The 26,089-nt window shown below is 40.3% G+C and overlaps 1 protein-coding gene across 4 annotated transcripts in view; it reads right to left on the reverse strand.

The window, feature by feature from the left end:
- The window catches only part of LOC110087497 (SAM and SH3 domain-containing protein 1), a 725,270-nt gene that overhangs the window by 169,373 nt on the left and 529,808 nt on the right, over positions 1 to 26,089 (reverse strand). The window contains exon 1 of one of the 4 annotated variants that reach the window (XM_020809447.3): positions 13,331 to 14,152. The exons of 2 other annotated variants lie outside the window; for them this stretch is intronic. In XM_020809447.3, coding sequence (XP_020665106.3) covers positions 13,331 to 13,450 — 120 coding nt within the window. In that variant the 5' untranslated portion in view covers positions 13,451 to 14,152. Of the gene's footprint in view, positions 1 to 13,330; positions 14,153 to 26,089 lie in introns of those variants that run through there. One more of the 4 variants, XM_078383271.1, reaches the window with a different exon arrangement.

Here is a 26,089-nt window from a genome sequence, read left to right on the forward strand (position 1 = left end):
ATCACTATGTCCAAAAGTCAAGGACTATATGAATGTAGTCAAAAACATCTGGAGGTGACCAGGTTGCCCATGCTTGCTCTGTAGCACAGATCCAGCAAAGAAGAATGCAAGAAGGCTTGGCCCACTTGGTGGAGCCCATGTTCCATCCATATCTATTTCACTCTAATTTCCACTAGTAGGGACACTGTGGATATACTGAAGAGCCACAGGATTGGACCCTCCAACATATACTTAACTTTCTTGACTAGTTTTTGCCACTTGAGAACAAGGCGCATAATCCCATCTTCTATGTTACCACTTAGTAGCAAGTATACAGACTTGGGCAGAAATAATTTCTAACCTGGTAGAAAGAGAACTTTGCTGCGAAGCACAATCTGGAAAGCAGTTCAGTTCAATTTGCTTTGGTTCAGGTACAGCCTCCCTTCAGAAAATCTGAAGAGTCCAACATTTTTTCATTACAAACAATGGTGAAATCAGCAATAAATCAACAAAGAACTCTAACTGTACGTTGTTGTTGTTGTTTTTAAACTGGATGAAACCTGCAGGCCACAGCAGTGTATTTTGAGGTGATGAAGCCCACCAAAAGGGGAGTTGTTAGGAGGAGGCACGTTTAAGCTTTTTGATTCTTGTGGTGAAAGAAACCAATTGACTTTCTAGGCAATTTGCATGGAAAGTAGAGTGTGCTGTAGCTGTGCTCCCAGATTAAGTTCCATGCAACGCTTCAGGCCAGGTGCAAGGATTCAGGGGGTCATGATGACTGAAAAACATTCAATACTTTATTTGTCTTTCTGTGAACTGGTACCACAGTCATATGGAACATGCAAATCTGATTAGGAAAGTGGTGGAAGTCACTTCATCATCACTTTCCAAAGCACTCTCATTGGAGAGCCTTGATAAGATCATTCCTTGATTAAAAGCCAGAGGAGTTAGTCACAAAACAACATGTGCCATATATCCAGTCCCTCGTCTCCTTCACTTGCAGCGGGAGCAAGAAACTTTTTCACTGCTTGCATCCCCACCCGATGGCTCTGAAGATTCAAAGCAGTCTCACTGTATTTTGGGAGACTAACTGCTTCACCTCAGACCAAGTCCAAACGTTTCTGGTAGTGAGCCATTTTGTTCTTTGGGATGCGTCCAAAGCAGGTCCACACCCTTACCTTAGAGCTCTTTTTCTTGACTCCCTCACAGCATAAGGGCCAGAGGAAAAGTCTGCATGCTTGGGCTAGCACCTGATGTCAATCTCAGTCCACATCTGCTATGAACTGCACTGGATTCTGAGGCTGAACTTCTTGGATACCAAAACAGAGAACAACAACGATGCAGGTGCTCCCTGTGATCTGTGATACCATTTATGGCTCCAGCAGACACGGGTTGTTGCGTTGTTGCGTCAGACCTTAGCTGGAAAACCATACCTTCCTTCAAGTAGCTCCATCATCTAAAGTGAGCCAGGTGGTGACTGGGGAGGAAAGGCATTTTCTCTGACTCTGGAATACTCATCCCAAGAAAAGCATTTTGTGAGCTGCTTAAAAAAAGAAAAAAGAAAAAAAAGAGCAGGCAACCTGCCTAGAGCCTAGTTGGAAGGGCAAGACTGACAGCTGAACCACCATCTGATGTCCTGGCATGTACATCTGTCATAAAATACACAAAGCCAGGACAGATAGAGACTTGCACCACAGCTGAGGGACTGACTGTAGATTCTTAATTAATTAATACCATCACCACTACTGTATCTGTCTTCACAATTATATTTATTATGTGCTAGTTCTTAATCTTGTAGAAAAGATCTCACATATGATTTCTCACAAGAAGAGAGTTTATATATATATATATATATAGGTTCATTTTTTGCATGCAGACTTAAGACAAATAAATGTAAGTCAAAGTACCAGTAAATGGAGCAACATCAAAAAACAAATATTCACATCCAGGATTTGAACCACACTCAGAAGGCTAGAATATACGTTTTAAAGATAATTAAAATGTATTGCATCTTTAAGATTTTGACCTGGCTCTCAAAGGAGCACACAAGGATCATGTCTGCACTCTTACACCCATCTAAAAATGCATGTTGAGGCGTTTGTGGTGTGTGCGCATGAACTTACACTAGGGTGTCACTTCCTTATTCCAGTAAAGAGTGTTATAATATGTGTAACAAGCTCCAACACTTTACCTGACAATAAAATAATAGTAACAATAATTTCCAATAAGATCACATTCTGAATGTCTGTTTTAGTGGCTCAGGTTTATTAAATCAATAATTCTAAAGTTCTCTCTAAAGAGAACAAAGGAAAATATCCCAGTATAAATCCAAGAAAGTTAAGCCAGTCACACATTCACACATCTGGACCAAGCATTAAATATTTTGGAAGCACAACTTGTGCTCTTTATTTCAGTAGAGATATTTAGCTTTAATATGAGCTATTTAAAGCTAATTTGTTCAAAATGAAATGAGCTTTAGTACATTTCTGCCATTTTAAAAATTGCTTTACTCTTGGCATGGCCTCAAAGACGTTTTAAAAAAACCCAAAACATGTGTTCTCCTCCTACTAACAAAGACACTTTTGTCATGATGGTGTGTTAAAACTTTAATAAGTCCCAGCTGTCTCTAAAGCATGGAAACAATTTTTGGATCCTCTGACATTAAGCAAGAGACATACTTATCTCAGGAAATACCTTTTATGTGCACTAGTTCTCAATTTCTTATGAGGAGGACAAAGACTCACGTTAGAGACCATCCATAAAGTAATATACATTTTTAGCCATAACACCATCCCCCATCCTGTTGAACCTATCTCTAATTTAAAAAGCCTTTTAGGGACTTTTGCCTATTTTGTCTATCCTACTGTTTTCATAACTTTATCAGTGTTCCCAGCTTTGCACACTGTCACATCCCTGGACCATCTCTTTCCTTTAATAAGTTTGGACAAATGCAGACATAGGCCTCTTCAGTGCTAGCCTCTAATCTTCCAGTGGTGTTTTTGAAAGCAGTTAAATTTACCTGAAAATCTAATTACTGGATCTAAAACTCCATGCCTACCTTCTACTTATTTCCTAGGTCTTACACAAATCACCTTCAACTATGACTATAGTAACTAGCTTCCTCAATGGTCCTGACAAATCTCCTGGAAATCTTGTAAGGGAGGGCAATGTCCTCTTTGACCTGATACTCTAGCATTCAGCTACACACTGTCTCTGGACATGGAGGCTGTACTTTGAGCTATCAAAGAAACAGCCCCTGTAAGTAACAGCAGGGAGGGGCAGGGAGGATGGAATTGAGAAAGTGTTGTGAGAACGGCTCATTTGGGACAACCACCTCAATGTCTAAGAGCACTGGCTTCCAAACTGGTGAAGTAACTCCCTGGCTGTGGGTAGTGGTGGTTTGGGAGAGCTGAAGAAGTTTCAACAGAGACTGAGATTTTCATTAAAAGGGAGTGTGACACAACCCCATCTCTGAGACCTTTATTATGTTCTGGTTCCTGCATCTATCTTCCTCACACTGCCACCAAATGTTTTCTTTTAAACATCAATCAATTCAAGGACACACCATTTAACAAACGCATTAAGTTTATTTATCAGGGTGGGGTTAATGATAGGTTGAAAATAACAGAGTCAATCACAGGAAGCAAATCACTTAGATAAACAAGTATGTATTTAACTCCTTCTATTACTTCACTATATTTCCCAATCTCTGATTTCAATCTACCTCAATCAATCCCCTTTGATCCTCTGATCTCAATCTTTATGTTTGTCCTCTCTCTCTACTCTCACTGTCTCACATTCCTCCTATCTATCTCACACTCCACCTAAAACTCAAATCTGCCTTCTCCCATTCAAACTCCTCCTTTTGTACCCCCCTCTTCTCTCCTGCTCCCGCCTTCCGTCCTTCTCATTGGCTCTCCTGCCAAGGTTCCCTGGTGACAGGCAGGTGCTGACTGGGGTACCCGCTACGGGGGGGGGGGGAATGGAGCTTTCTTTAGTTTAAACAGATTTCTGATAGATACCATTACTAGAATCTAGAATTTTTCAACAAAAATGTGTTTATTTTAAATTTAAAATAATTTTTTAAAGTCTAGGTGTTTATTTTTAATTCTTAATCATGAAAAGGGACTAAAAAGCATGGGATGATGCTAAAGGAAAGGTGGGGGCATGATTAAAATCATAAAGGGTTATCATGCTGAAACATTTGTGAACCATTGTCTTAAAGGGCTAACAGACTAACAGCTGTTATTATGTATCTGAATAGTTTTCAACAGTGAAGCAACACTTTACACAAGATATTCACTGGTGACCAGGATCAATAAGAGTAAGAAGATTAAGAAGGACACAGAAGAATTGCTTGCTGTGATAAAATGTTTAACCAGCCAGGTGAATTATTTAAGCAGCAGATTTCTGCACAACTAAAAAAAAATACACATGTTAGGAAGGGAATTTCTGTAGATTTAAGAAATGTTGGGACAGAACAGATGCCATGGTTGAGCATGGATTTGAACCCATGCCTCCTGAGTCTTAGTCTGGCACTCTACCCATTACACCATACTAGGCCTCTAAGTTCTACTAAAGTTACACAAAGAGGCATACCTGACGGGATTCCAGATTTTGTTTCAGTTGCTATCACCCTTGCACTCAATACCGGGGCGGGCTGCTTCCAGAGTAGTACTGAGTTGTGACACTTTTTTTAACCCATTGAAAAGAAGGATGTCTTGCTAATTCCTTTATATACTGAACAAAATCCACTTTTAACTAAATAAGAATCCCTTTAGACAACTTGCATAAAACAAAATAGTTTCTTTAATTACAATACCACTCCTCTTCTATCCCAATGAAACAGTGAAGAAAAACAATTCAGAAAAGGATCCAGGAAGAAAACCATGCCTCTGTCAAAGAACTGAGGCTTCTAAGGCTGCTGATAGAGAGATATTAGGCGGAAACATCTGTGTTATGTAAGAGAAGGAAAAGGAAAGGAAAATCTTGCATCCAATGTTATCTCATTCAGCTGCCTGACTACGAAGAGATTAAGTACCACCTTGAAAATAAGTATTCCAGAGGAGATCCCACACTCCCTTTATGCCAGGTGCCTGTTAGCATCCTTCTTCTTGCTTTCTGTGCACAGAGGATCTTTACCCTGCAGGCCTCATTTGATTCAGCACAGATGACCCAGTGAGTACCTAGCTCATTGATGGGGAACATGTGGCCCTTCAGATGTTGTCAATCTGCAACTCCCACCATCCCTCATTATTGGCTTTGTTGGCTAGAACTGATCTGACTACATATAGTGAGCCACATGTTCCTCAAATCCTGGCCCAGCTGTAGAGCTGGATACATACAGGTGAATGCAACATGCTTGGAAACAAACAAAATGCACAGTGTAGGTAAATAAAATGCGAGAAAGACAAAAATAAAAAGAAGTTAGACACCTAAGTAATCCAACTGTTGAGCACAGTTCAAAAAATAAAACTTAAACCCATGATTATAAAAATCCATTCACAGTGAAAGGCAAACCACCCAAGAAATGCAGTTAAAGATATAAAACAGAAGTGTGGAGCCTGTTGATGAATGTTAACTATCTTGGAATGTGGTAAATGAAAAGTGGGATCATAGTGATGTAATGTAAGTCAGAACAGAGGCAACCTGGAGCAGACTCCTTAAGATGAAGAATATAATTTAAGAAATTAAAAATAGGTGAAGGGTGCAATACACAACAAGTAAAGTAAAACTGGATTTGATAATGTTCTTCGTATGCACCACATATTCTCCATTCCACCATGCAGCATGGAAAGTTGGACTTCAACATAAGGCAACAAAACAAAAAAGACAGAAGTGTTTCTGTTGGGTTTTATTGCAGGAGGAAAAGAATTTCATGGATCAAGAGAATGGCTAATGAAGAAACACTAAAGTGAAAGAACAAACACAAAGAAATGACAAAACTCATAAACTGCAGAAATCTTTAACATATTCGTTATGTAAAGAGAAACAAGAATTACAGATTGTTACACCTGATAACTCTAGGTGAAATAAATAAGTCAGAAAGGAGAATGTTCTGACTGAAGGAATGGACAGGTTAGTTCTGATACAGCACAGCGAAACTGCTTAGAATTGCTACATCTAAATCCAAAATTGTGGTAACAATGTCCAACCCCTAGGAGGGAGACATATAAAGCAGTATGTTTTTCAGTAGTCACTGGAAAAAAAAATCTCATTGCTGATTACCTTACCATGGAAATCAATTCATGATTTTATCTCATCTGCATAGAACCTTTAAATTCACTTATACTCTTATTTTAAACCTATGCTTTCATGTCTCACTTGTTTCTCTGCATTTTTACTTTAATAATGTGCACTACACTGAGATGTATAGAGATGTCTAATATTTCTGGTACATTTACCCAATGCTCTTTAGATACCAAACATGCATTTGAAAACCAGCTACTTAAACTTTGCTGCATACTAAAAACAACCAACTTCTGTAAAAACAGGAAGAAGGTGCCCAATGACAAAATTACAGGCTAAGTAGATTTTATTATTACAGTTTTCTGGGTTTTTTCTTTCTAGTCTGGTCTAAGATACATCTTCTGGGATGCATGTATTCCCTGTGGAGGACAAATGCAACAATTCCACACTCCAAAAACATTTTTTAAATACATAACAAGAATTTGCCTCAGAAAGTCGCTTTATGACCTTTAAGAAGCACGAAAAGACAATTCTGCCATGGTTAGAGGGATCACCATCACCACTGACCCCAAATCCAGATATTTTTAAACAGATTTAAAATAGTTTTGGCCACTGGAAGATGCAATAAGACTTTCACAGCTAAAAAAAAAGTTTATAAAAATATGAGAGTAGAGTTATAAGGGTGCCAACCCCTCAAATCGAGGCACAGGTGTATGTACCCCACAGACATCTGGAGATTGTCCACTCCTGTGTTTAAACAATTAGTCACCTGAAGTAGGAGTGAACACTTTTCCATGAAGATATTTCAGATTTTTAAAACCAAGTAGCAATGTTCATCCAGCAGGTCCAAATTTTGAAAAGAACAGATAGTTGAAGTCAAATTGTGTCTTATTTTCTGATGAACTCTCTATTTGTTGGACATGTCAGTCTTCAAACATGTCAAAAGTCATCTTTCTTTGGACATCTTCATGTTTTTCCAAGGAGACAGCAGGACTATACAGAAAAGGTTGTACAGTAGAATTTAAGTAATTCGTTAGTTACCTTTCTACTGACTAGGTCTCCCAAAGAGATTTATAATACTGTAGATAAAGTTTCTAAAAGATTCTAAAAGTAACCTGTACAACAACTGAAAGAAATGTTGCCTAAGTTGAAAATGTGATTCCTTCTCCAGAGTTTGTTCTACTGTGGTTTGTTTCTAAACAAAATTGTAAGGTTGCCTCATCTCCTAATTATATTCTTGGATTGTAAAGTAATGCACAGAAGCATGTTCTGGCAGTTATCCATCCATTTTAAAAAACTAACTTTTGGGTGTTGTGAATCAGAAGTTCAACCTAATTGTGAAAAAATGTGGGTGGAGATGCTGTATCATATGGCAAATGTATGTGCCAATAATCATATTCAAGATGCAAATGTAAGCTGACATTATTCACTTCAATACAGATGAGCTGTGCTATTTAACTATTGCTAGGAGTACCCAACAAAATCATCAATGTCTTCACGCTTTTTACAGTTTTGCCAATCTACAGTATAGCAGGGTGCCGCAACATGTTATTTTCTAATGTACTATTTTAGATTTTCCAATCAAAATATACACATATATACAATACACAGGACACAACAACAACAAAAGGTAAGCCTAAACAAGGTGTCACCCAATCCTTCTTATTAACAATACAGATAGGCCATATTAAGATGATTATGTAGCACACAACATTTCTGTGTTTTTGTGCATCTGGTTTATCTCAGTGGAGCTTAACAGACAAAAAACAAAGACAAAACAAAAAAGCAGACATCTGCATCAAAGAAATTACTTACTAACATGCAAGTAGCTAGATTGTAATTGAAGTTCTGGTATAAAGCAAGGACCTATACCACTGAACTCCAATGAAAGAAATGGAACACATTTAAAATCACTGGTAGCAGTAAGACTTTGTGACTATAATTAAACAAGTTAAAGCACTAAAAGCCAAAGAAAGAACGAAATGAACAAATTCATGTTCTATAGTTCACTCACAGAAACATTATGGCAACTCAAAAATGTTACAGATTGTAATTAGCTTAACACTAAAGGAGAACGTTTTTTAAACTTAAAAAATCCCAACAAATGCTGTTATTGGGCTAATACTTGGGGAAATTATTCTTAAATGCTTAGATTTTAATGCAATTAGTATAGAAATACTTCACAAGGTTAATTAGGAAGGCCAAGCAACATGACAGGACAGTCATTTCCACGTCAGCAAATTCAAATACCAACTCAACATTCAGCTGTATTTCTAAGTCACTGTACAACATCAAGGCATGTACAGTACATCTAAATTCTTTGTTATATGCTACTAAGTGGCTTCTAATTTATGAAGGAATTGGTTTTTCTGGCAGTCCATAGCACCCATACAAATTTCTCCTCTATCACCACACTTCAAATGAATAGATTTCCTCCCTCCATTAACCAGCTTTCATTTCCATACATATTAATCAAGAATACTATAATATGGATGATCTTGGCCTTCATCTCCTTCAACTCCTTTTCTTGTTCTTTCAGATCTTAGATGATAGCTGGAGTCAATCATCCTCAATCAGCACATGAAGACTACCTACTAGTTAATATTACTACTATTACTGTATAATGGAAAGAGATATTACTGAAGGCAATGGAGAGCAAATACTGTTTTGTGTTCTGTATTTCCCAGCTGTATTTCCTTCCTAACCAGAGCCACCTTACAAGCCCCATTCCTGATTAGAGATACTCATTACCATGTTCCCGCTTGTTATCTATAGCCTGGGATTAGTTTAGCTACCAATCATTGGAATTGTTTACAGAACAAAGCTTCCTGAAAGGGGTGAGGGGAACTGAATATCAAAGGGATCTTAAAGATGTGAAATGCTCCAATCTTAACAACTTGTGGCCAGAAAAGAAACAGTTTCTTCATTTTGGGGTCATGTAGTGGAAAGTGTGAAGGCAAGAGGAGAAGGGGACAACAGAGGACGAGATGGCTGGACAGTGTCATTGAAGCTACCAACATGAATTTGACCGAACTCCAGGAGGCAGTGGAAGGCAGGAGGGCCTGCCGTGCTCTGGTCCATGGGGTCACTAAGAGTCAGACATGACTTGACTAAACAACAACAAAATATATGCATAAATATTTGCTTTGTAGTCCCACTCTTCTGTCTGAGGAAGTGGACTTGTCTATGAAAGCTCACATAAAATATAGCAATTCATCTTTAAAGTGCTACATTTTGTCTTCATTATTATTATTATTATTTTGTTTCTGCCCTGATATGCTACCACATACTAACATAGCTACCTCTCCTAAAACTATATTTAAAAAACCCTACTCCATTTATTCTGCTACAATTTACATGCACATAGTGAGAGCATGAGATGATAAACATTTCTCAGCAATAAAGTGTCACTCAACTGACAGATGATGTCACTGATCAATTAGGAAAGTATACTGCAAATAATTTCTGAAACATTTCCCATTCATTTTCTCTTACTAGCACCAGTCTCCCACATAGTAATCCTTAATGACTTTAAGACTTTGAAAATCTAATTATGAAACTCAGCTTTAAAATGCAAAAGCAGAACCTCTACTTCTACGCAAAATCCCTTCAGAATATGAATAGCTCCCCGCCCCCCCGCCCCCCAGCCGGGGAGGTGGGGCTCATCAGCCATGGAAGGCAGCTCATCTAGGAGAAGGAAAACTCCAGATTTCAAAAATCCACTGCCTTGTGGCTATATCCACTCATGGAAAAGGCTTCAGGAGTTAACCTTGAGGCAAAATCCGGAGCTGGAGTCCCGAAGGCAGTTCGTGTCGTTCTGCCAACTCCTGCAACGTTGCTGGAACCAGTTGTATAGGCTCTTGCCTTTCCATTGGACCATTTCAGCAACGTGGAGAGGGGGGATCTGCTGCTTGGGTAACAGCCTATCCTCCATATTACTTTACCTAGGCTTCATGCTCTAGAGAGAACACTCCTCGATTCAGAGCATGATACCATAGTCTCTCGAGACTGAAGGATGCCTATGATGATGAATAGCTAAAGAAACTGTTTTTTCCTCTTATATGACTAGCAAAGGCCAAAGAATGCTGAACACTCAGAGCATGGCAACAAGTACAAAACATGCTGACACCTCTTTCTGCTAGTTGATGCTTCCCTAAAGGTCTCCACCTTTGTTGTTGTATTCTCAAAACCTAGCTCAGTGTACAGCCAAATATGTTACATGTGACAAAACCCTTGCTTCTAAAATTCAAAATATTTGTTGATGAAAATAAATATATTATTTCACACTACCAAAACTTACATCTCCAACATGGTATACATAAACTTACACCTCCATCATGGCTTACATCTAAGATCCAGAAAAAAAACTTAAACTCAAAATACATAGTGTGGAATCTGAAATAACCTGCTTTGGATACCAGGTTCCACAAGCTAAACCACCCAAGTTCATTCAGACAGACAGGATTAAGAGGGCTGGGCTCCTATTTGAGTTAGGAGGAGTTTGGACTAGTTGATCCTAAAATCAAATTTCAACCTCTTCTTTTTCCTGCACCTATCTGAGGTAAGGAATGGCAAGCATTCCTGGAACAATTAACATCATTATTATTTGTAGCACTGGTAACAGTGGGGACAAGCACATGCTGCAGCATCCAGGTCAACTGGGAATCATCAGAAAATTTTGTTCCCACAAATTCCAACATAACTAAACACAGCTTGCAATTCCATGTGACATTAACCCTGAGGATCTCTTACCACTAATAATGCAGGGAACCTTTGCCACCTGAAGTCCCCCAACTAATATGGAAACATAAATGGTCAGACAAAACAGGTCCACCTCCACCTTGCACATGTATGTTCAAAGAAAAGACTTGTTCAGAGTTTCTGCACAGACCTAATCCAAATGCAGAATCAATCTATAACAATCTGCTAAGCAAATATAGGTTCCCTAACTCATCTACTACTTCTTGACCCTTGGCAAATTTCTAATTTATTGCAAATTTCTGACATTTACTACTACCTGTCAGTAATAAATATTTACCAAATTCAAACCTCCTAATCATGCTACCATCTAAAAAAAGGAGGAGCACTTTCTCAAGCATTAAAAGTACTGCAAAAGGGATGTTTAGCTATTTCTATCACTATAGCCATCTACACCATTTAATCTTCACACTAAATTACCATTGTAACCAATAATTTTGTCCTAGCAACTGCCCTATGAAACCAGCAGAACTAAAACTAGCTGTTGCTTTGCTTCATTATCCTTCTCTAGACACTCATTAGTTTTTCTCACCCAGTTTAATTCACACTGCAGTCCATTCAACACTGTAATGAAATGTGCCAAAAAAAAATCCTCCCTGTGAACTCACAACTCTAATTCTATTAAAATATATAACAGAAGGTTTAAGTAAATTCCAGCATGACTAATGTAGACAATTGTGTTAATTATTATTTCAAAGATGCAGAAATTCAAGAAATTAAGAAGTTCCTGATGGTACCTTGTCCTGCCTTCCTCAAAGGACACAACCTGGTACTCAAGTTGCTTCTCTTGACTCTCACACTTGATTTTTTTTATTTACTTATCCTTCTTTTCCCTTCCTCCCCTTGCTTTCCCCCCACTTTCTGTTTTCTGAGAGGGAGGTAGGAGAGAAGGGGACTGTGGATATATGCTTTTTGTCACATAGATTTTAGGCACAGAGAAAGGTAAATGGGATGAGGGATTTTGATCATTAGTTTATAATATTTTAAAGTTATTTTTAAGATGGCAAAGATAGCCTTCCACATTTTTCTACAGAGAGTATTAGAACCTTTGATGACTGTAAGATGACAATTAAGCAAAACCCAAACAAGACTCAGTATAGAAAACAACTCTCAGTTTTTGCAAACCTATATTTCCTTCCTAGGACAACTTGTTTTAAAACTATTACTTAGAAAAATGAACAACCTCGGTTTACCATTTCAGACAAAGTGGAGATAACTAGGAATCCTTCTTACATATAATTAAGATTGCTATGGGATCATAAGAATAAATATGACCTTAACAATATGCAATATGCCTTAAAATCTTCTCTCTGTCCCCAGTACTGTATACGTCTGGCTCATAAGTTCTCCCCCAATACTCCTTGCCTGCCAGTAAAAAGTTTAAAAGAGTGAAAGAGTTAAGTTTTCCATTAGCTAGCTCTGCCCTTGTTCTGGTGTAGCTACTCAGCTAATTAAATTCAGGGCATGTATGGTGCAGCTGAACACTTCTGATCCACCACAGCTATTGAATTATTGAACCTCAGGGAAGGGAGGAAAAGATCAGCAACTTTAATGGATAATTACAAATATTTAACATCCTGCAAACTGTATGAGTAATTTACGAAGACCCAGTAAATCACTTTACACTCCTCCAAAGAAACAGTGTGTCAAATCACTGTTGTTTTTTTAGAAACAACCCGGCACAAAGTTGAAACCTTCGCATTCAGCCCACAAGTTAAACAAGCTACAGACTCAATTGCCATTATGCAGAGGAGGAAACAGTGGTAGATTTTCACATTAGCTGGGAAAAGTTCAGTCACATACAAATCTGAAGTAACAAAATGTATGCAAAATACAGTTTGTTTTCTAAACTATACTCTCTGCACAATATTCACATTCCCAAGGACACCAGCTACATTGCTTGCAATGTGCTGGAGCACAATCATCCTCCAAGACCCATGATTAAATCGAGAGGAAAGTGATTAACCAACCGCGGCCATCCTCCATCACAAACATGCTTTGCCATCAACATAAAAGACCAACGGAGTTAATCCTAAAACTTAGTCGGCTTAAGCAAAGCAACCAGAAGCAGGAGAGTAAGTCAAAAAATCTGGTAAAACAATTTTTGTTTCACCCGATAAACTTCACAACAGGTGTTAAGCCAGCGGGGGGACCACTTCGGGCGTCAAGGCTCTGGACTTGGTTAAACAAACTTTACTCAAAGTTGCCCTCTAGCAACGTCGTGCGGTCACTGCCAGGCGCCCCGTTTCAGTTTTGTCACCAACTGCGCGCCCCCCCCAAATAGCAGCACCGACCACCACGGAGGGGGCGGGAGGTCTGGAGAAGAGCTGCCAAACTGAGCCCCCGAGTCCCGGCCAAGGACGCGGCTCCCGCCCAGGCCCCTCGCAGCCACCCCCTCACTCACCAGGATCCCCATGACATCCGTCCACAGCCGGGTGAAGCTCTCGGCCAGGGGACTTTCCTTCTCCGCCGGAGCGTCCGCGCCCGCGCCTTGCTGCTCCTCCGCCTCCGCCTCCCCCTCCATGGCGGCCTCGCCAAGCGGGGCTCCGCGCGCGGGCTGCCCACCGAGTGACCCCCCGAGCCTCTGGCCGAGGGAGACCTCGCGACGCCCCGCCACCCGGCGGTCCCTCTAGGCAGCCAGCCGCACCACCATCACCACCACCACCACCACCATCCCTCCTCGTTGGCTGGCTGGCTGGCTCGCCTCTCGGCCTCCCTGCAAGAAGCGTCGCCGAGAAGGGCCGGCGGGGAGGGCTGCCTTCCTGCCTTCCTTCCTTCCGCGGGTCTCGCCGGGGCTCAGCAGCGCGCCCGGGCGCACTCGGGACCTGCTGCCAGGCTCCGCACAAAACTTTGCCTCGCTTGCCGCAGGGAGCACCCAGGCGGGCAAAGTGAGACCGGGCGCAACCACAGCTCCCCACCGCGGGGGGAGGGGAAGGGAGGAAATGCTGTCCTCCCGACAAATACAGAGGGCCTCTTCCAAAAAAAAAAAAACCACGCAGCCCCCACCCTCCCCGGCGAGGTCTCCGCTGCTCAAAGCAGGCGCCCGGCTAAGCTTGCCTAGGAACTTTTAGGCCCCTCTTTTAATTCTCTGCCTCCCCCCGTTTTACGCTAAATGGACTCTCCCGGCTCCACATGACTGGGCTCCCTCTCTCTGTCTCTCTCCAGAGAAAGCTTGGAGCAACAAAAGGTGCTTCTGATGTCAGTTCCCTTTGCATGGCAATGAGCCCCAGACGGGCGAAGGCATCGCCTGGTAGAAAAGAGCGGCTTGGCCGGCGCTTCAGACCGACCCAAGTTTCCAGTCCCGCCCGCGCTGTACAAAAAGGGAGCCGCTTAAATGAAAGCGATCGCCTCTCCTCCACGAGGCAACGCTTCGGTCAAGCGGCACAGCCCGCGAAAGAGCCTCCCGGCAAGGATGCCAGGAATGCCCGCCTTAGCTTTCCTGTCGTGCCAGGTCGGAACTGCGCTCCTTCAGTGTGCCTGCATCGTTCCCACCCGCCGCCTCCGGTAGACAAACAAGCCCCAGAAACTTGGGCTCCCTGCCCGGCGGTTTTGTTTGCGAGCCCGCGGCTGGCTCGGTCCCTCCGGCACGGGCACACTCGGTTCCAGGGTCCATCACGTTTCAGCATCAGGGCAGGAGCCAAGGGAAGACGCCACACAAGTACTGCTGCCTGAGCACCCGGGCTTGGAACGCGCCCCGTTTCCTGCGATTCCTTTTCGTTTTCCTACAAGATCCATTCCCGACGTTGAGCAGAGAAACAAACTCTCCTGGCGTAGTATATTCGCATTTAAAACAGTCGCCGGTAAAATACTTCCTTCCAACCTCTCAGATACACCTAGGCACAAACTAAAGCTCGTTAAAGTTACTTTTTAACAACAACAACCACAACAAAACCTCAACTGCCTCAACCTGCCAGCTTTCAATTCTGGTAGTTATACTTTTTTTTTTAAAAAAGGAACTTTACCAAACTCTGAAATAGACAAACCAAAAAATGTGGATTCTGAGGAAAGCAATCTGCTCTGAAACAGGTATGTTTCAGAGAATCTCCAGAATCTCTAAAATAACTACACTTGACAACATGATAAAAACAAGAGTCTGGCACCTGGAAGACAGTTCTCTGGACTGATGGAACTGTTTCCTGTTTTATTTTGACGGCGATGAAGCCGGCTGCAGGTCACAAATGCTTATGCAAAATAAAACGAGACGGTATCTATAGTGCCACAAGGACCCCCCTATAGGTCATGGCGGTCCTAGTCAGGGTAGAAATTAAACAAGCAAATCAGCATAGCTTTCTTTTGCTGCAACAAACTAACATAGATAAGTATCTGCAGCCTAAGCAGAGGTGGTAAGTAACACAAAGGTAGTGGTGCATCATAATAATTGTGGCTGGCTCTCCAGCTCTTGTTGGACTGCAACAATCATAGTCAATAAATTGAATGGTGAAGGATGATGGGACCTGCAGTCCAAAAACATCTGGCGGGCTGTGCAGATCCCATCACCCGCCATTTCAAATATAAGGAATGAATGGAATGAACACAATGCAACAAAGTTTGACTTGTTGGATAAGTGATGGTGTAAACAACAAATAGGACAGCTATCTATGAAGATGGAGTTCACAGTTCCACACAAAGTACAATATGCTCGGCATGTTACCTTTTTTTTGCATTTGCATTCCTCCCCTCCCCCAAGGAACTCAAGAAAAGGTATACAGAACTTTTGAGAATGAACAACCCAACATAAACAGCAAGGGTGGGGTGGCTAAGGAAGCCCAAGATGCCTTGTTTGAACAGACAAGGCATGTAAACAAGGCACCAATGACAATATTCTGAGGGAGGAAGAAAGGATGCTATTGTTAAACACAGCTTTCTTACACAACAGAATGGCTTTTAAAATGGCATAAGGAAAGCAAACTAGCCCTATACCACAATCCTGACCACACATGACTTCCAAGGGATCATTCTAAAGGCTGCAGCCTACTGAGCTTATAGCAATAATTTATTCATTTCGTTCATGAAGCATGGTGGCTGACTCTGCAGATTTTAAAATGAGTCTCTATAAAAGCAAACTTCGTTCACAAAACAAGCTTGACTCATGTTGTTTTGGAAAATGATATAGAACTGTGGCTTGAAATTAGACAAGATTAGATCAGGAATGGAAACCAGAGCTCAGAAGTAACTAACTACAATGAGCTAATTACTTATAGTTAATTCCTTTATCTCAGACCAAAGACTATTTTGAGTGTAATTTTGCACTCCATTTGCAATGTTAATGTGAGGGTTCAGTTTTCGGGGCTGTTTGTTCTCCAGATAAAGGACGGGTCGGTTGAGGTAAATCAAAGGGTTCAGTATTTATTGCAACATCAACTCCAACAGGGTTCACGCCTAAAAAGGGGTTCAGAGATTCTTGCAACATGTTATTCGGTTTCAACGGGGTCCATAAACTATTTAAAAGGGTTGGTTGTCTCTGGGTTCCAAGGTCCTGTTAACAACGGCACAGTCCCCTGCCCAGGGTCCAATTCGTCTTCCAGCGAGATCAACGGAATGGTCTCTTCGTCCCCACTCCACTCACCCCAGGACGACCCGTCTCCTCCATCGACTCCCCAGGGGCCGGGTAACCCCCCAGCTTCCTCAACTCGGCTATATGCCATTGCTTCTTCCATTCTAGCTCTCGGGCTACCGCTTCCCTTTCTTCCCGGAGCTTCCTCCTCCACTCCTTGGCCTCGGTTTCACCCCAATACGAAGGGCGAGGTTTCAGCCCAAGCTGGCGGCGTTTCTCCGCCTCCTCATGGGGGACTCGGACCTGCTCCCATTTGTGGGTCCAGGGGTCCTCCATCCATATCCACTCCCATCCCCCGGTATCTCTGCCGGCTTCCCCCTTATATCTCCCACCGCTGCCTCAATCTCCCTCCTTCCTTCTTCCCACCAAAGAATTCCCGGGTCCCGGGGAAAGGGTTAACCCTTTCATAGTCGCCTCCAGGTCTCGCGTATCTACCCCCTTATTCAAGGTAAGAGGTTCGGCGACCACTTGCTCCCAATGTGGGGTCTCCACGCCTTTCTCTTCCCGATGCGTTGGGGACGGAGGTGGGGATGTCTGTGTGTGGAGGGTTCTCTTTGAGAGCGACGGCACTCCCACTAAGGCCTCCACTTTGGGGGCCTCACAGTTAACTGTGACTTTTAGTTCTTTTATGTGGTCCCACTGCACACTAGAGGAAGAAGATTACCTGGTTCAAGTGCTGATTTGTGCTGCACCTTATGCACTGTTGTAGATACTGAGGCAGCAAGAAAGTAGACAAGAGGAGAATGTTTTGTAACACAGGACAATCAATGGCTTCTTGTTATTCAAATTAAGGGCTTTCAGAAGTTTTATAAAGTACTGTAACTATTTTTAAGAGTGTACCTTTCCAAGCTCTGGAATTCTGTGTCCCCTACTTCTTGGTTCAAATCCCACTGAGACCATTCATAACTTCTGGATGTTTACACCAAGTATTGTTCCATTTCCATGTAAATTAAAATGGCTATCAGCAGGCATTATTTCTAACCAAACGACATAACTATATGAGGAAGTTTGCTGTTCTAAAGGTAACACAGCAGAAGGGGGGGACAGTATATGACAGCAAATGGCAATGCTGTTCATACTCAACTTTCCCCCTCTGATGCTGCTGAAGTTTCTGGCTATCATCTACTCTTTCTTGTTCAGGCAAGTCTTTGCCAAGTGAAAATAGAGGGTTTAATGGGAGATAATACACTTTTTAACCTTCTCTGAAACATGCTTTGAATGGTTGTTGTAGGTTTTTCGGGCTGTTTGGCTGTGTTCTTAAGGTTGTTCTTCCAGTCTCTGTGGCCGGCATCTTCAGAGGACAGGAGTCAGAACTCTGTCTGTACTCTGGTGCAGTTTGTGGGATAGTTGAGTATTATGAATTTCTGTTTACTGCCGCAGAAGGCAGACAAGCTTAAGTCACTCCTGAAAACAACATCATTGTTTACAACTGCTAATTCCAAAGTCAAAATAGCCATGATAACATCTGGCCTCTAGTGGGAGAGGCCCAAGAAGAAGAAAGAAAAAATCACTCAGTCACTCCTTAATAAACTGTCCCCAGTGAAACTGAATATGTTGCTTTCATACAATCACCAATTGCTAAAAATGCAAGGAAGTACTGTAAAGTATCAATCACTAAGGGTTCTTTATAGTATTTTACTGTAAATAACAACTCATCTAACAGGAAATATGCTTAAACCCAGATGTGTTATTTCTGTTCATAACATTTGATAAGCATTGCAACTCTACACTATGTTGGACTACCTCCTTGGCATCCAAAAATACTGTATCTTTGATGGAAACGTTTATTTACTCTACATGTTTAACACATAATTAAATAATCTTATTTTCAAGATTAATTAATAAAAGCCAGCATAAAATATTGGACTAGGACTTGGAAGGCCTGTTTCAGATCTCCACTTTGCCATGAAACTTTTAGAGTGACCTTGGGGGTCTGTCACATTCTGTCAGCCTGCTCTACCTCACCAGGTTGTTAGGAGGAAAAAGTGCTGGAAAGACAGCCATGTACATTTGACTCAATGAGCTTTGAACCTATTGGAGAAAAATTAGAATAGATACCAAATAAACAAACAACACAAAAATTATTGCTATCATTTACTTCGTTTGTTGTTTAGTCGTTAAGTCGTGTCCGACTCTTCTTGACCCCATGGACCAGAGCACGCCAGGCCCTCCTGTCTTCCACTGCCTCCCGGAGTTGGGTCAAATTCAAGTTCATAGCTTCGATGACACTGTCCAACCATCTCATTGTCCCCTTCTCCTCTTGCCCTCACACTTTCCCAACATCAGGGTCTTTTTCAGGGAGTCTTCTCTTCTCATGAGATGGCCAAAGTATTGGAGCCTCAGCTTCAGGATCTGTCCTTCCAGTGAGCAGTCACGTTTGATTTCCTTTCATTTACTTCCTAGCACATTATAATAACCATTTAATTTCATATTGGGGTGGCTAAAGGCTAGATTTTCCCCTTCAGCATTATCTATTGACATTTGCACTTTACAAACATAGTGAAGAGGACAACTTCTATCATTTCTTTATCTGATATTTGCTGTGTTCAACAAATATCAGAAAAAGAAATGATCTGAAAACTATCATAGTGACATTCCATTTTGTTGTCCCCTCCATCCAGAATTTTGTAAAGTTACTTTTTTGCACAATAGCACCAGCCAGAACAACTACCAGCCCTGCTGGCCGCAGGATTCTAGGAGCTGTAGTCTAAAAAATAATTTATATTAATTTAATTTATAAAGTTATAAGTCATCTCCACCAATCTATGGCTCGTTTTTTGTTTCTCTGTCCACAGATATCTTTCTCTCTGCTACCCTTGCTTCCCAAATGAAAAATAAGTGATGTGGAAAAAAATTCTGTGCCTATGGTTGTATTTTTCATACTAAAAGAACAACACCAGGCTGTCGTATCTATACTTACTGAATAATTTAATCAAGCCAGAAGCAATGTTATAGGATTATTAGACATCAATTGTCTTGGCCTTTCCCATACAGCAAGAAAAATTGTAAGCAGTCCATTGTTCTTCCATTTTAGTTCTTGGGATCTGAGGCGGAAAATGACTCATTGTATCAAACTGTAAATCTATTCAGAAGTCGGAACTGAACACACCTCTGCTCAAAAGCAGATCTCCACTCTATGGACTGGCTCTCAGCTGGTATTTCTAGGTATTACACAATATACAAGTTGCCTATGAAAACAACATGAATTCAGATCATATGTATAATTACACACAATGAACACCTCTCATTACAGCCTGTAGATGTTACTTTCAGTTATTTTAGAACAGGTCATATTAAGCCATGTAATTCATATTAGAGCAAAAGCCTTTAACACAAGCCAGAAGGCTAGGGCATAAAATCCATCAGGGAAAGCAGTAACCAAGGATTAATTGTTTACTGAGCATGCAATGGTAAAAATGCATTTTTAAAAATCAACTTCCTTTTTGTTTTACAAGTAACAAACATCAGCTGTGACCTGGGAATGCACTCGAAGCGGATGCTCATGATGTTTAGACCTACAGAACAGAAATGTAAGGTGAGTCAGAGTGGACTGCACAGAGGCAAAATGCTGTCACTACACAGGATCTAAACGGATTCCTAGGACTCCATCAGTTTTTCTCAGTCAGAAGGAAGAGCAAAGGATCACAGATGTTCTCAACAATAGTCTCATATCCTGTGTCGTTCAGAGAGTACATTATTAATTATGCAGCGAAAGCACTTCAGATTTTCCCTGATACCACACGGTAACATTTGGAATTGTTTCTTTTTTAAATCTAACCTGAAAGAATCAGTGCCAATCTCATAAATGGTGGTACCAAGTGTGGCGTGCTGGAAGAAACAGCATCCTGCTGTTCACAACTATTTGGTTCTTACTCTCAAGGTCTCATTTCATGCTAAAACCATTTTTGTCAATATTGTCACAAAGCCTGTTTAAAATGGAATTTTCTACTGACAGATAACATCTCGCAATATGTCTTACAAGTGTTCTTCAAGACAAGTTTCTGATAAAATAGAGCGTCTGCTGCTATTTTGTGTTCCCCCTCATGAGCACCTTGGCTCAAACTTCTTGTTACGAAAGGCTGTTCCTGAATAGGCCTGTCTGCAGCATATTTTAAGGTTATTTCAGCACCAGGCGAAGACTTTTCTCTATTTTGCCAGACCTTTTAACACTTATACTGTCAGATTATACTGTCAGATTCCCACTGTGGTGCAGTAGATAGAGTGATGGGCCAGGACTTGGGAGAACAGGGTTTGATTTCTGTGGGGAAATCCCCAGGGAACCCTGATTTCCACTTGACCATGGAAACTAACAGGGGAGTAGAATTGGTAAAACCACTTGTGAAATATCTCACTTACCTTGAAATCCTTACAAGAGTCATTGTAATTTGGTTCCAACTCGACAGGACAAAACACATACATTATATTGTCAAGTACTACAACTTTTAACTCAGTGGAATTTTTAAAAGCTAAGTTTTAAGTAATATTATTAAGATAATGCAGTTCCTTCCTTCCTTCCTTCCTTCCTTCCTTCCTTCCTTCCTTCCTTCCTTCCTACCTACCTACCTACCTACCTACCTACTTACCTACCTACGTTCTTGAGGTTTATTTCATTGTCTTCCACAGCTGCTTTTTTAGTATTTTGTTGCTGTTTTATTTTCTTCTGTGACGTATGTTGTCTAGAGAGTAAAAGCTATTTGATGACAATTAAAATAAAGACATATTTTCTGGGCAGGTGAGCTAGTAAAAATCTAACAAACTAAAACAAAGTGTACTGGAAGGACTCCAATAAAGTCCTCTATTGAAATGCACAAGGGAGTGTGCAGACCATATATATTATGGAGCCTCCTGAAAGAGTTGAAAACCTGTTCTTCCTCTCAGTTCCAGTGTAATCAAAGTCACACTAGCAGTTCTTCCTTGACTATGAGGAGCTGTGAGATTTCAAATGTCCCTTGTTGCTTAAAATACAGGCAGATATATTTTTTAAACACAAAAGTGGATTGCAATCCACAAAAACTTACGCTAAAATAGATCTGTTAGCCTTAAAGGTACCACAAAACTTTGTTTTTGTTTGCTTGTTTTTGTTACATTAGAAGGATGACATTCTCTGAGTGGGGTGTGAATCTGGAAATCACAGCTTTTGGACTGTCTTACTCCTTTGTAAGCCATTGTCCCTGAACTCGGTGATTCTCTAGAAGGTATTCAGTGACTGCTGAGACATGTCCATGACCTTGGAAAAGTGACTGATTCGAGCATAAAGTACCAAATCTTCCAGCCGATATGGTCACTATGACCATGCCAGCTAGAGGATGGATCCAAGAATTTGTAGTCCCAAATAGTAACATTGCCAAGCTCTGTGAAAAATAGTGGAAAAGGAAAACAATTCTATGAAAAATAGCGGGTGGCCAAGATCACCCACCAAGTTTCACTGGCGTTCAGGAATTTGAACCCAGTGATCCTGGCTCCTGTCTACATTCTATTCACTGTTTGAATGGTTTTAACTTTAATTCTGTTATTTAACTTTCCACATATATACATTAGCACTATGACACGAGGACAGGGCATTTTTACAACTCTGAATGTATTAGGTCTGCAATATGCCTTTTATGTCCCAAAAATATTTAAGGTAGGGACTTGAAACAGGGAGTAATTTAGAAAAGCAGCTGCTTCCAGTCAGGACAGCTCAGTTGGAAAGTAAATTTGCTTGTTAAGCAATAATTAAAGTGAAGAGAGACTTTATTTTACAAACTGGATTTTCAGAAGTTACCAATCAACTTTCTAGAGATGTTTAAAAGAGAGAGAGAGAAAAAGAGAAGGCAGTTGAAAGGCAAGTGAATACAGGCTCAAGCACTCAGAATGTATCTCCAAGCTATTTTCTCAATTAATATTTTTAGGAGTTAGTGAACAGAAGGATTATTTTCAATGGGGAAGGATGAACAGGAGGAATTTTTATCTCCAAGACCAGTCAAATGCATCAGTGATAACAGCTTTTCAGGGCCATGAAATACATTTTTAGGAATTAAGAAAAAGAGGTTAACCATTTTTGCTCTCTTTTTTATTATTTATTTTAAAAATCACACTATCTTGTATCTGTTACAAAGGCTAGAGTAATAAACCCACTTAATTAAAGATGGTTAATGCAGAATGTATTTTGCAACAAATATGTGGTGAAACTTATTTGATGTATTTTTATTGTATTTTTATTTTATGTATTTTATTAATATACTCTTTGTGCATTTATGCAGATTTGTATGTAACTGAAAAGTGAGATCTAGATGATGTGTAACACCATCTGACGCCATACTCTAGCAAAGCACTTCAGTGTAGGTTTCCACATGCATTATCACTTGTTAGATACAAATATGAATAAGCCAAAATCCTCTTGCATAGTTACACCAGCATAATGTAAACAGTGTAACTTTTGGAGGCAACTACTTTAAAGCAAGAAATCATCACAGACATCTATTGCACAACAGACGACATCTGTGGTGATTTCTTAAATTGAGGCAATTCACCCCTGAAAGTTACATTGCTTGTGATAGACCAGTATAAACCATGCTAGAAGATTTTGGTCACTGGACAGCATATCCAAATGCCAATGCTGTCAATTTGTACCGTGAGTGGCACTGGTCCAAGGAAAGCAGCTTCGTCCTGAGATGTTAGAGAGAAGCATCCCATCTGCTTGGACTATGAACTGCTGGTAGTTTGGATATTGATTGCTTTCAGTGGAGTGTGCATTCCTCTCTGTGTCTGCATATGCATCTCCATCTACACACTGTTAAGTGTCCAACTGGCTATTCATAGCTACCATTTGTATAAACAACAAGAGTTAGATTGGAGCCAATTACTCCAAAATTAAGATATTGTCCCACTATTTATAGTACTGCCAATCATTACACTTCTGTTAAGTGCCATCAAGTCACCTCGGATTTATGGGAATACTATGAATAAGCAAGCTCCATAATTTTCTTTCTTTCATTAATAGCTACTTGCTGCCTTCAATTTTTCCTAGCCTTATTGTCTTTCCCAGTGAGTGACTCTTTATATTAACAGGAGAGAAAAAAATTACAATTTGTCCCTTAAAAACTTTTCTCTAAATATATAAATATGTAGAAATGATGCTAATATGCAGTTCTATGTTTAATGTAGCTTACTCCTAATTAAATCCTACTGAATTTGGCTAGAATTCTACTGAACATCCACTGAGAAGAATGTCCCACTAGTACAACAACATAATATTGCACCACTTGATGTTGTGCAAGTGTGGGTGGGTTTTCTTCATGGAGATCAGCATTTGTGCAACAGCAATGCTTAGAGAAATAGTTTGATGCCACATTATTCTGCTGGTGTGACTGGAAGCTCAATAAAGATAATGATCTTTGAGACTGGATTTCAAGTGTATAACAGTAAGCGAATAATGGTATGCAACTATAAGTGTCTTCTTAGAATGAAGCCCCATTAAACTCAGTAAGGATTGCTTCCAGATAAGTGTAGGTAAGATTAAAACCATGAGCTAAGGATTGAAAACTAGTTCAACTACATGTCATCAAACTGAGTGGCTGGAAAACTAAACAAGAAGCCATAAATGCTAATAATGGCTATATTTTCTGAGACAAAAAACATTTGGTTATAAGCCGGATGTTTTCTTGGAATTGGTTTCTCCTGTTTGTGAGACTACCTAATGACTGAGGAACAGATGCTTATATTTTCACTACTTCCCAAAATACTCTGTAAATATCTGATATATTTGGAACACAGGTGATGTGGGGACAAACACGCCATTACATTTGCTCTCATTTAGAATTCACCAGCACTATGAACTGGAAAGCTCTGGTTTTTGTGGGTGTGTATGATCCAAATCATACCCACCTACAAACCATGACCAACAATGTGTGCACTCAGACATCCAAATTCAAGCAGGTAAAAATCTAATATATATGATAGAAATTATTTGTATATGTATGACTAACAGACAAGCTCAGATAACTGGTTGAACCACTGCAGTCTCTGTATGTTAAAATTTTGCACAGCTTATGTCACACTTTGTTTCCTAGTATCTATTACAAGTGGGGCATGAGACAATATATTGTAGTGCACAGTGCACGCATCTGGAGTCTCTTCTAGTCATGCTCTCATCCACTGTCCCAAAATTATTTTTTCCTATAGGCAGTTACTCAGCATTCTGGGGACACTCAACAGGCTCAGTGCTCAGTTACTTGTTTATTCTTTGGTTTCTTAATTCTTTTCATCTTCTCTCCCCCACCCCCCGTCAATATTTCTGAAAACCCCATAGTTTACCTAAATGCTGATTTCTACCTTTAGACACATTCTAAGATGAAATACAATTACTTACACACACACATAAACACATATACAATATATGTGTTCTAAGCATTCAATATGCTGAGCTCACACTGAAGTCAGCATTCAATATGGTGATAAAAGCATATTTCTTTATCTGAGAACATATGTAACAATTCTTTTAATGGACTATATATGCAATAGTTTCTGTGTATGGTGTATTACTATACATATTTGTGTGTGTGTGTGTTTATGTATACACACACATGCACACACATACATATTCATATACCTAAATATACATGCAGTATTTATATTTTATCCTAGAATATCACGCACAACTACTTTAGTAGCTATATAACTAATTGTGTGTGTGTACAAGCTGCACAGTCCCAGGGCACCCCCAGAAAAAGGGAATGGTAAACTACTTCTGAGTATTCTTTACCTAGGATACCTTGAAAAAGGGTTGTCATAAGTCAGAACTGATTTGACGGCAGATGATGACGATAAAACAATAGATGTGCTTTCCCTTATTCATAGTTTCAGACACATAACTTGTCATTCCTGACAAACATGATACAGTTTCTATATAAGCTCTTACGTATCAGTATTATCTATTTATCTATGATTTGGCATTGAATTTATCAGTGGTTATTTCTTCCTAAGAGATAATGGGCCCATGCACATTTACTTTTAAATATAAAACTGTGCCTGAAATCCAGTAGTAAGTGTGGCTAGAATAGGCCCATTGAATCAATGAGGGTCTGTTGAGCCAATACCTATTGATTCAGTGGGCCAGTTAGTTGCCACATACTCTTGGACTTCAGCCAAAAGCAAAAACAACATTTGGAAGCTTGGGAGCTTAGGCTGTATAAATAACTTAAGAAGAGTTACTCAAACCTGAATTTTAAACCAATAGTTTTCTCTTCCAGTCAAACCATAAATTGCACGTAGGACTTTCAAATGTGTTAAAAAACAATTTGAGCTGGATCTAGACGTGCTCTTCCACAAAGGGAAATCATCTTTTGTATACAGCCTGGGTTGGGTTTTTTTTTCCGAACATAGAACAAAACAGTGGAAATCAAGAAGAGTGCTTCACTTTATACAAGGAAGATCCACACTACCACAATGTCTTCTACTATCTCTAGCTCAATGCTGCACATGGTTTCCATGAATCGTATACAACCTTTCATAGAACGGCACCATTGCTACAATTTCTTCTGCTCAGGCATCGATTGCTTTAACTTCAAACAACTAAACCAAGCATCATGTTTCATTAGCTGAGGCCTTTAAGCAACCGAGAAGACAACA

The sequence above is a fragment of the Pogona vitticeps genome, chromosome 1 (assembly GCF_051106095.1).
Source record: "Pogona vitticeps strain Pit_001003342236 chromosome 1, PviZW2.1, whole genome shotgun sequence".
Lineage (NCBI taxonomy): Eukaryota > Metazoa > Chordata > Lepidosauria > Squamata > Agamidae > Pogona > Pogona vitticeps.